Source organism: Triticum urartu, chromosome 7A (genome assembly GCF_056163025.1).
Source record: "Triticum urartu cultivar PI428250 chromosome 7A, HENAU_Tu73, whole genome shotgun sequence".
Classification (NCBI taxonomy): Eukaryota; Viridiplantae; Streptophyta; class Magnoliopsida; order Poales; family Poaceae; genus Triticum; species Triticum urartu.
Window position 1 is genome coordinate 279,805,001 of NC_141879.1, and position 12,294 is coordinate 279,817,294.

The 12,294-nt window shown below is 40.5% G+C and overlaps 1 protein-coding gene across 2 annotated transcripts; it reads right to left on the bottom strand.

Moving 5' to 3' along the window:
- Nucleotides 1-1,497: 1,497 nt before the first annotated feature.
- LOC125520241 (ADP-ribosylation factor GTPase-activating protein AGD3) lies at nt 1,498-11,798 on the bottom strand. 2 transcript variants are annotated; one of them, XM_048685101.2, is made up of 19 exons: nt 11,424-11,798; nt 10,192-10,268; nt 9,903-10,003; nt 9,203-9,273; nt 8,596-8,658; nt 8,458-8,502; nt 7,929-7,994; nt 7,798-7,845; nt 7,604-7,699; nt 7,480-7,521; nt 6,149-6,364; nt 5,918-6,049; nt 5,582-5,800; nt 5,408-5,494; nt 5,012-5,326; nt 4,087-4,229; nt 3,914-4,007; nt 2,663-3,159; nt 1,498-2,034 (listed from the first exon to the last, which is right to left on the bottom strand). In XM_048685101.2, the coding sequence occupies exons 1-19, from the start codon at nt 11,466-11,468 to the stop codon at nt 1,920-1,922; spliced, it is 2,472 nt and encodes an 823-aa protein (XP_048541058.2). In that variant the 5' UTR covers nt 11,469-11,798; the 3' UTR covers nt 1,498-1,919. The 2 variants fall into 2 exon arrangements, with proteins under 2 accessions (XP_048541058.2, XP_087387752.1); XM_087531626.1 differs by lacking the exon at nt 11,424-11,798 and adding an exon at nt 10,997-11,326.
- Between the last annotated feature and the right edge of the window lie 496 nt (nt 11,799-12,294).

The window sequence follows — 12,294 nt, forward strand, 5'->3', positions numbered from 1 at the left end:
AAGATCATGACGACGGATGAAAAGCAACCAAGATGATGATGGACGTGGTCGTCGCTTTTGCATGAAGTAATTTTGCGTTTGTCGTACCAAACTATGCTTTTATTTGTGCACGAACTATGTTTTATTTTATTTTTTTGCACGAACTATGTTTTATTGTTTGAATTTGAACTCAATTGTCGAAATTGTTGTCAAATTCGCTTATCGGGGTTTTTCGATTTGCGAATCGACGCGGGCTGCGGTCGAGCAGACCCCACATAGCCGACCCATAAAAGAGCATATTCTGCGAATATCCTTTTTTACGGATCCGTTTTGCGGGCTCTGACTCTGCCGCCGTCCGCATCGACCCACAAAGCTGTTTTTCCGCAAACTGTATACGCGTTTTGCGGGTCAGCATTACATGGGATGTGCTCGAGATGCTCTAAAAGTAGATCCTTCGCTTTGTTTACTTGGGAGCCCAATACTAATTATTGGTTGGGAAAATTACAACACGCGGTGAGGGAGCCCCTGCAATGCATATGCCCTGTCCACTGAATCCGTCTGGAAACTACCCCCTCCGACCTCCGTCCTATAACATAAAATCGTTTTGCAAACTGCATGGAATGGAGAGAGTATAGTTTGCTTGTGGTATTCATGCCTGTCCGTGATAGGCAGCATTTTTCCTTTCAAATCCGATCCACATTTATTACTCTACTGATTTATTACGAGCGCGCATAGTTGTACTGTACTATGTACCGAGTGGGAATATCACGTCGTCCTACCTGAGTTTATTCGCTTGCCAGCTGAGCTTCCAAGCGGTTGAGCAAGCAGAGCCGTTCGTCCTCTGAGATATGTAATCCAACGTTGACGTTAGTTAGTAAATAGTGTCCTGAGTCCTGACCCATGGTAGCCAGTATGAAAAGGTCAATATCATTACGGCAGATCATCAGTAGATGTCAATTGATTATTACTACACGGTGTAAAAATAATAATCCGCACAAAGTGAGTTTAACATGATCTTCATTTTTATTTTCATTTGCAGGATTGCACAACATCACTCTCCCGATATATAGTTTTTCCGATGGTGTTTGCCAGGATTTACAGGCTTGGTTTTCGACTGACATTTGGGCTAGAAGAAAGAGCAACCCACATGAAATGCACTTTACAGGCTTGGTTTTCGACTGACATTTGGGCTAGAAGAAAGAGCAACCCGCATGAAATGCACTGACAGTGGAATAATGCATACCCAGAGTGTCATACATTGTACTTTTAAGTTGGTAAAGATGAATCATACTATGGCTTGTCCCAGAGTGGCAGATCAACCACTCATCGTCCCAACTGTCTGCGGTCTGCCAAATCGAATACTCTATCTCTATGGCATTGAACAAATACCGGACAGCTAGGTATTTTTCAGTACCTGTAAGCTGTAGATGAGGGATAGCTGCTGGCTCAAGGCCAATTCTTCTGCCACAAATGACAAGTAGCAGCAGCAGACAACAGATATCAAGTGTGACAACTGACTAAAGCGTGTCAAGTACTTCATATTCCATAAATCACAATGGCACATATCCATATGTACAATCATCTTTCACCACAGGGCCATCTACCTTACATGGAAAGATGATGGATATAACAAGAAGCAACTCCATATACAAAATTACTATGCACCATCTGCAAACACCAACCGGACGGCTTGCAAGATGATAAATAAGACCGGCGCACGCTAAAACTAACAACCGGACAAGAGAATAAACCGCATCATCATGTTGCGGGATCTCCAGAAGAAGATTTAGGTTCCATTCATGCCACGAGCTTCGGACTATCAGCAAGACGAGCTGGGGGCTTATCAGAGCATGGAGCTGAGTAACCCAGACAGCGCCACAGCCTACTCTGTGTTTGTTTGCTGGGCGGCATACTCCTGACGTGAAGACTGCCTGCAGCAATTATCTGAAGTGCTCCTCTAACAACGCAAGCATGTCTTCGTCGCTCGTAGAACGGTCCATTGCATACTGCAATGCTGATCTGCCATCTCGGTCTATGGCATGTGTGTCAGCTCCCCTGCAAAGAAATTGATTGGAAATAATAGGTGAGACATGTCTGTTTTTGGACTTGTGCCGCTCGCCAGATCATCCCTAATAATCTACACTTCGACAAACAAAAAAGAACAGTGGGACAGTTCTCATACTGCATCCAATAATCCTAAAACTGGTTCACGTATTAGTTTTAAATTTTTTAAAAGATGCATTATTTTTCTCTTTCAGGGTACTCTCCAAAACAGGCATCTTTTTTTCGGTTTGCTAGGCCACAATAGACTGAGAGATTCTTAAGTCCCAAATGTACAAGTTGCACTTTTCTGAATTGACTGAGACTAGAGAAAAATTCTGTTGATAGACATAGACGGACTGCATACGAAAGGCAATGATCCTTTTCACGGTCTTGAGTAAGGTCTAAAAATTGGCCATAACTTATCCACAACTCGGTACAGGTGCCCTTATTTTATGAAATTGAAACTATAAGCTCCCCTACTATTGTTTCCACACCATGAAGTGCTGCAGGTAACGTCAAATTCATTTCCCAGTCCGCAGAAACTACATCCCAGCCCTCACCGGACAACCAGGTGGTCTTCCTAGTTGGCAGACAACATATGGAGCAAGATAAAGTGCTGAAGTTGTAAGCAGCTACATACCTGGAGAGCAGCAGCTTTGCATGCAGATGTCTTCCTTTCAAAATACAGTGATGAAGGGGCATCCGACCTCTTGAATCAGACACATTTACACTAGCACCATACTGCAAAAGTAATTCAAGCATCCCCACATCTGCAACACGGCATGCAAGATGAAGCAAGGAGAAACCCTCATATCTATCATCCAACTCATCTACATGTGAACTTGTGCTGGGAGGAGAAAGCGACTCTCTAGGAGAAACCTTCTCATGTGAATTGCAATCGAAAAATCTAGGGCTTCCATCAGGTGGTGAAGTTGGCTGCTCTTGTTTAAGTGCTTTTCCAAGATTCAGCAACAAACCAGAAGCCATCTGCCCATAAACCAAATTTACATTGGCGTGTGATGCCACGATGAGATTGTATACTCCTTTCTTGTCATTTGCAGTTACACTGTCCCACATCTGCTGAGCTATGTGAATCTCATCGATACTATGCCTCCGTACAAATTCCTTATCAGCATACTGGAACATTTGCACCGAAAGAGCTCAACATATGACAATACGATACATGAAACTGAAGGATAGATATTGACTTTACAAAATGCATTCTAAACCAGCTGACAGGCTATATAAATTCTAGTCCATGCATTATAATGCTCACTTAGCTTCATGGGCATCTCAAACCAAGATCAATGTTAAGGAACTCATAATGCAATTAAAAAAACTTATCTGCAGATTCATAATTTATTAAACCACAAGCTTTCCTTTTCATTATATATGGAGTTAATGTAGCCACAAAAATCCTGGTGAGTTTACTATTCTACATGGATAGCATCACGGAAGTAAACTTCGATAGTTCACATATAGCATCTGTAGTATAAATGAACTGCATGAAGTGAGTTTACATAACAAGTCAAACGCGATGCAGTTTGTAGGCCACGGAAACTAAATAAAAGCACTTGAAGCAACTTTGTCAATGTGGATACAACCTATAGACAATTTTTCTGGAACTCTGAGGATGCAGCTGTAAAGAACAAAAATATTTGCAAGGTCTTAAAATGATCGGTGGATCGCACAAGTGCCATCTGGCAACTAACCGTGACGGGCAACAACTGTATTTAGGCTAAGAAATGTTCGACTTATAAACTACCATGAATCATTTTTACCCAATCATTTTCCCATCAGGATATCTGGAGACAACTTTGTCCTCAACACTTATTTGCTAATAATGGGAGAAGTGCAGAGAAGCAATTGCAAAAGGACAAATCGCAAGCACCTTGGCATGAATAAACTTTTCTTTGGCAGAGAAAGGATCCGAGTGTTTAGGCTTGGTGGTGGTTAAGTATTGTGCTGCCTGTGATCCATTAGTACTACAAGACAACAAAGTTGCAAGTTAATTTCTGAAAGAACAAAAAAAAGACTGAAGTTTTGTAAAGAAATTCATATTACCTTGTATTATCAACAGAAGAGCCATTGTTTGATGAAGGTAATGTTTCTTCCCAAACTCTGTTCACAAACATGTTGCCTAATGATTGAAAGAGATTGATTACAGATGGCTCCCAGACTCTGACATCGAGAGTCAGAGACCTTACCTGCAAATATGATGTATTTATTTGGAAGTTATGTTCAGTTAATTAGTCATTAGTGACCCTAATGATACCATCAAACACAACCTGCTAATTATGTAATCAAATTTGACTGCAAAATATGCATTGAAAATAGGCAGAGTGCAGACACTAGTAGAAGTATAGGTGGCAATGTACACAGTTACACACACATATATAGGGACACCCAAATAGAAACAATTACTTGTATCATCTTCAAAGGATGGCAGTGTCCTAAAGTTGAATCTCAGCGAGGTCTCCTAAAAAGGATGATGCATGCAAGCCAATACATCAATGACTTAAATAACAGTGCTTGCTATTTTCTGCCATTGTTGACAAAGAAAAAGATAAATTTTGCTCTATTAAGTTTACTGGTATCACATAAAATACTGCAAATCTATATTCAAACCAAAAAGGCATGCTGCCACATTGACTAAATTAAATTTGCATATAAATAATTGCGCATCTGAGAACATCCTTTTAAAAATAGCTATGAGAAAAGGGCATAACTAAAGGCTTTAGAGATTCCAGGTTGGAATTTGGGTCTATATTTTAGAGTGCAATTTTTTAAATCATATATGTAAATGATGGCTCACAAACAAATAGCAGATGCGTAACAGCTATAAGAGTAGTTTCCGGTCACAAAAGCATGTGAGATCATGCACAGGCAAGACACAAGAATGCTGTTGTAGACTTCAAGTTAAATGGAGATGCGGCAACCAATCTATGTGCAATAAGCATGAATATATATAGTAAGTTTTCTTAAATACCTTCGATATATGCACTCCTAGATTTCTGTGTACTCCAGAACACTCTATGCACAGAAGAGCACCGAGGTTTAACGACGCCCAATCAGGTTCCGCAGCACCACAATCAGCACAAATAGTATTACCATCAACCCTCCTAAGCAAGTCAATTGGTTTTTCGGGTTTGATATTGGTCCTGTGATGATGTTGTCCATTTCCAGTGTTCTTTTCCAGTGTTAAATCTTCACTTGTGGAGGTTTCCAGTTCCACTGAACTAGTATAGGAGCTACTCTCACTAGCGCTCCGATCATGGCCGCAGCTCCTAGGGCTGTGCAGACACTGAAACATAACATCATGATAAATTGAATTGAAGCACATAAATAATCCAACTGGAATCATCTAATCTAGACCATTATTAACCTGTTCTGGGGATTGTGCGTTCAGCAAAGATGCAATGACACCAGTAATTTTTTCGATCCAATCCATCTGATCTAGAGCACTCTCTGCCTGTATAAATATCAGATGATGTCACTAAAGTAGCAAACGTGTATATTCAAAATGAAAACTGTATTGTCTGCAATTTTGTGCATCTACCTGCAATGTGTAGATCTTCATGGGTGAAATAATTCTGAAGCAGAACCTCAGATCTGATTGTTCTGCATCGACTTTAATGGTTGATGTCAGCAAATTTACTGTATGCCGTGCAACAGATTTCTCATCATGTATACCATGGTAATGAGAAGAGAACAATCTGCTCAGCAACCCTGAACCATGTTCAGGGGTATTGTTGGTTCTTTGAACTTGACTAACACCCTGATAAGATCATAAGTGAAAGTTGAGGAAAGGGGCCAAGCTGAATTGTATCATACATGTACAAAATCATGCTGAATGCATGATGATTTCAAGGGAAATGTTACGAGGGGGACCTACAGCTGGCCTATTAATTTGCTTGCGATAGTAGTACAACATCCCTCGACTATCCAGAACAAAAAACCTTCTTTTCCAGTCACCTCTCAAGTTTGATGATCTCTTTGAGAGGTAACCTTGACGAATGGTCTGAACCTGAAAATTAGTACATCATATATAAACCCCGTCCTTGGAGCTATAGGACCTTCATGTATGCATGAATCTTCAATTTCCAGTCGAGAAAAGAAATGTTACCTTGCCTTTTGTGGATGACTGCATCACTGCTTCAATCATTTTATGTGAACTTCTACCGATTGTTTGTATGCCATCTACATTAGGGGAATCATTTAAACCATTCCCAGATGACCGACCATCACGCTCTATCTGTTTTTTGTACTCATGCATCCTCTCTAAAAGAGAAGCTTGTTCCTTGTTTGCTCTCTCTCTTGATTGCTGCGAATAGGCGAGAACCTGCAGGACAATCCAACCACAAGTTAGTGATAAACTGCCTTCTTGACTTCATAATATGGAATTCGTACTTTAGCACTAAGTAGGATGTTGATCTCTCATTGCAAAACACAAGCATTGGCCAACTCTACTGATATTTTAGTTGCAAAACAATGTTTCCAATGTCCTTAGGTGCACAGCAATACCAGGACATAACCAACTTCGATTCAGTGTTGTCATCATGATTTCTCATTACCAACAGCAATACCAGCCTAGGCAAGCTACCAATAAGGCACACAGGGCACAAACAAATGGGAGTGCAAGCCCCATATACTCCCTCCTTTCCGGTTTATAGGGCTTATCTCAAAGTTTTAGTTTTTCCAGTTTATAAGGCTCAATTTGGTTGTTCCCCATCACAGGTTCAGATTCCAAGGTGCATTAAATCATCGCATGCAAGTATTAATAGAAAATTGACCAATGCATGTACTTTATGCATGCATGCATTGCAACTAATGCATTGCTAAACATAATTTTTTGAGGAAAACAAGAGCATTAATTGGGTGCTTTTGCAAACTACAAAAAGTATTCCACCACTCACCATCTACCTTGGTTGGTGAGATTTTTGAATTGAGCCCTATAAACCAGAAAGGAGGGAGTAGAAGACAAGGCACAAGGATGGTGAAAGATGCTTCTTTTTACCAGGAAACTGTAGGGGGGAGGCCCCAACAGTAAATTTTATTGAAAGAGCATATAATTACAAGAAGAGAGAATGATGAATGATGCACTAGAATACTATGTGTGTGATTGTAGGGCGCATATCTGAAACTGCAGGGCTTTGACGCACGGATCTAAAGTGCAACAAGAGCTGGGATAGATCATAGATGGTGTGCCCAATGAAAAAAATCACACTCTCCGTGTGCCAGGATTATGTAACAGCCAAAAATCATTCATATACCAAAAAAACGACCTGAAGGGAAGACCAGCAAGGGGTATTTTTTATGCGAGACCCAGGCTTTGAACCCAGGTCGGCCACCTCACTACAGGAGGCGTTACCATCGCGCTATCAACATATTCACAATTCAAACACCAAAAAAGACTAGGGAAATTGTATTAAGGAGGGAGGCATGGTTTAAGGTAACCTGATTAATATAGGGTTCCATCTGATGCAATAGTTCATATCCCTGCATGAATGGCAACAGATAAGATTAATCATTTTGTAGCAAAATATAGCATCACGAAGAGGATTTTTTTAAAAGGCGCTACTTGTTTAAAATATCGGAGGTGTGAATCCATTGTCGCACTAACAGCCTCCAAAAATTCAAATCTCTTCTTTGCCTCGATATGCGAAATTGCAGTCACCTGAAAATTCAAAGAGGTATAGGAAGCGATGGCATGATATGCATTTAAACATACATATGAAATCACAAGAGCAAAGTTAAGGCCAACATTTCACATACCAGGTTGAAACGAGCTTGCTCAAATGAAGATCTAGCACTATGGAGCTCCTGATACAGGCCAAGTGTAGGTCAGATAGAGGGGAAACACTGAATTACCTCTTATCATACAAGATTGACAGAAAGGTATTTACTTCTTCAATGGCAGTTGTTATGTCTGCTCTTGTGCCTTTCTTCAATGATAAGTATTTCTCGCGAATCTAACAAAGCAATTAGCAAGTCAATAACATATTCTCTCAAAAAATTACATAACTAGCAAAGCAAACTACTGCAAAGTTTAAAATATGGCAGAAAAAAAGACAGAAAATTAACCATAAAATAACAGTAAGGTTAGCTAAGAGAAGTGCATATATAACCATTCCAACATCAGTTAATTGACCAGAAACAATCAGAAACCGCAAACAAGTATTATTGGCTGATGAAAACTGGAAACTTGTTATATCCAAGACAAATATTGACGGCTGAAATAAAGTCCCAAGAAAATATAAAGAAAACCTTGCATCATTTTGATCACTACAAGGCAAAGGAGAATCAGAATTGCGTTGAGAATACGAAGGCATCATAATTATTATCAAAAACGTTTCCACGATAGCTTTAGAAACACACACTTCATTTTCCCTCTCTTTTTCACATTTTGGGTAATAGACATATTGATTAACTTACCTGGTCATACACGAGGCTAGCCTTGTCAAAGCGCTTCCGGGCATCCTGGTTAAATTTATGAAGCAGGAAATTATTTCAAGGACTAGTTCTTGGTACAAACTTCTAAGATTCGGTGTTAGCAGAAAACAATAATAGTACCTTAACGTCATGCAAATCAACGTCTACAAAGTTTAGCAATCTGTCATTTAGCATATGCTCAACCTGCCAGGAAACTGAATCAGAAATATACCACCTTAGGTACACAAAGTGTGTTTGACCATGAAATGAGAGCATTTGCATTTTCACTAATGTAGCATCACATTTGATACGGATTTCCAAACAAAGCATTATATATAGAAGCTTGTAATGGTTCTTGGGGGACCAAGTTCTAACATCAAAGTCATGTAGGATGAGTAAAAAAGGAAGCAGCAAAGAATGTAGTCATTCCAATAACTAGATAAGTAATATAATAGTTATTTTCCATTAACATCATCAAGTGCATGTTGACCAAGTGATCCCTGTTTTTTTTTTCTGGTAGCGATAAGATATTACAACTGCAGCTTATGCTGTTCACTGACCAAAACATCACAAGTATTGGGGAAAGACATCAGGCCAGCAATGTAACATCACACAAAATGAGCAGCAAATTTAAACCAAAATTCCAGTCAATTTGATAAGCAACGCATGCAGAATTGAAGAGTGAACATAATGCATTGTTCGAAAGCTTCAAACAATGCTTATATAACAAAAAAAAAAGATGTGGTACCTGGGAGCGCAGGACTTCCTTATATGTTCCTATTTCTCTCAGGGCAATTGTAAATTTGTTCATGACAGGTCCTGTAAAGAAGATGAATTGTGTATTCTTAGTCAAGGGAATGTCTACACTCAACTTCTCTCAGCCCCTATATGAGGCAAAGTTTTAAATAGCCGGCTATAGCCACGCTATAGCGGTTTGAACAGGGTTCTGCCAAATGGTATTCATGTACAATTGCAGATATAGTTACAAAATAGCAGGCTATAGCCCCGCTATAGCCATGCTATAGCTGTTTGAGCAGGGTGCCGCTATTTAAAACTATGATATGCAGAGAAACATGCAACCAGAATTCCAGATAAGCATTGTGTGGCCTCCCTATTCAATTTTCATTCTATCAATCATAAGGGCTTAGTTAGAACATGCTCAATTTGATACTCTCTTTGTAAAGTCAGAACTTAAAGAAAATATAAAATAAATACCACGTAGATAGAAACAAAGGATGGCATGAGTGTAAAGACAAGAAACTGAGAGCATACAGAGAAATTTCAAAGGCAACGAAGAAAACAAAGCATAAGTGAGTGACGTTGATGAAGAAGTTTTCTCAGTCATACAAGCAGATCATTCAGTACTAAGCAAAACATATCTTCAAGTACGATATTTTTAATAGAATAAATGACATGATGAAAGATATCGAGAGAATAACATGACTCACCGCCGAAAGCAACACTGATTGGGTCATTGTGGCCTCCTCCAAATGTCTCAAGTGCGCTTGCAAATGCAATATCTCCATCATAAGCTTCACCTAGCCCTTCACTGAAACAAATCACAGGTGTGTGTATTAATTTATCTACATCTGGCACAGGCTGGGGCTGAATGCGTTTACATAGCAGTTTTATGTTATTGGGATAGTGAATTACAGTTGAAGACTTGAAGTGCTCAACCATACATGTGTCAGGTAGAGTGAACAAAAGAAAATGAATGAGATCCAAATGAAAACTCACGTATACTTGCGGCAACCTTTATGAAACTTCAAGCACCTCTCTCTTAGTACTTCAGCACTTTCTTCAAGTGATTGTATCTGTTTGTCGAAAGGTCGAGAGAAGATAAAGGGTTGGTCATGAATCAAGGGAAGTCAAAAGAGAGAGCAAGGTTTCCTTCATGAATGAGTAAAATTCATTCGTGAATGTGGTAAGCAGAACAACTAATAAGGCATTGGGGCATCCAGCAACCTACCTTTCGTATCAATCACTTGGACCCAACGTCAAAAACATAAGCAGTTCCTAGTACAAATTTCTAACGAACTGGAGGACAATCAGATCTGTGCATTTCTTTGAGGCAAAGATTTTGTCTATATTTTCAGCGTATTCAAAAGTATTTCGGATGTTTCCTAATACATTAACTAAATGGTAGAATATGTTTATTCTTCCAATGGATTCAAATAAAACTACTATAGGAAGTGGTATAGGTGTATGTCAAACTGTCAAACTTTATGGGCTGACATAGACTGCACGCCTGGGAAATAAACAAAAAAAATAAATTACAGTTAATGTTAATCTAATGATGAAATGCAATTTTCCAAATAAAAGCCGCAGCTCCACCAACAAAATCGTCATGTCAACTTTGACAAAATCACACCGGTGTCAAACTAGAGCATATGTATTGAACAATCTGCACATCAATACAAAGAGTATTGTTTCCTCCAGAAGTTAGGCTAACTCGAAACCATCCGCTACAGGGAAAAGAAACTGATGAACGACCATGGAAATTCGACGTACGACAGTGAAATCGGCACACACATGCGCCAACCTGGTAATCCGAACCAAATTTCAACTCAATGAAGTAGATTTGCTTGCCCGATAGCATCAGAAGGATGTTTAAGACCCACGCGCTCCACGAAATTATTCTAAGCACATGGCCGCGCATATTAAAATCAGTGAGATGCGGCGATAGAAACACACGCAGCAAAACCAGCTTCACGCGACAATAAAGACATGCAGAGCCCAAATGACGGGTAAGAGAACAGCTTTACTCGCGCATTCACCAGAAACTGAAGGGAAAAAAACAAGAAGGCGAGCACCACTCCAACAACTCAATCAAATCAAAGATAGAGCATGCATTCCCCCGACCCGTTCGCGGCAACGCCGAGCTGCCAATGGCATAGACATGAAACTCTCGGAGGACACGCGACACCCGTTGTCCCGGCATCCCAGAGAACGAGATCCACCCGGCTCACCTGCGTCCGGAACATGGGCGAGTCATCGAGCCTGGCGAAATACATGGCTGCCGGCCTGCCTGCATGCAACCGCCGCCGCTGCTGTTCCCCACCGTCCGAGCACCTCCTACCTCCTCATCCACGCCGCCAATGCCGCTGCCTCGAACCCTAGCCTGAGCTCGGCCCTGTCGTGCGCACGCCCACCTCCTCGTAGCCGCGCCCGCCTGGCCACCGCCGGGAGCCGCCGCCGCGTCGACGCCAGGGGGGGAGGAAAGAGGAGGGGAGGGGAGCGCGTGCGCCACGAGAGTAGCCGGGATTAGCGAAATGGCGGCGATTTGGGTGGGGGAGAGGGAGGGAGGGGAAGGGGGGGAGGGAATTGGTCGGGTGGCTCGGCGAGAAGAGAGGGAACGAGGAGGGAATAGGAAGGGAGTGAGTGGAAATAACGGTGCGCTTTTCCTTTAAACTTTTTCTATTTTATTATTAATCTCTTCTCTCTCTCTCTCTCTGTCCTACTTCGCCAGAGAGAGAGGTGAGGTGGAATTCTGTTTCTTGTGATAAAATAATTGCAATAATATGATTTAGGGCCTCTTTATTTGAAATGATTTTCATGTGAATTTTGGAACCCTTAGAAAAAATATACGATTGTTTTTTCTAAGGATTCATTTGCGTTACATTTTTTCATAGAAAATTTCGTATCTACTAATCTCTTAGAAACAATGTTTTTGCTTTTTCCTATGGTGCAGTCAAACTAGCGAAAATCATGTAGTAGCCAAATAGACATAACATTACAATCTTGTGTTTTTTCTATTTTTAGTTTTTAGAGTCCTGTGAATCAAGTAGGCCCTTGAGAATAGAATAGACGACGGTTCATAAAAAGCAATTGAACGAAATT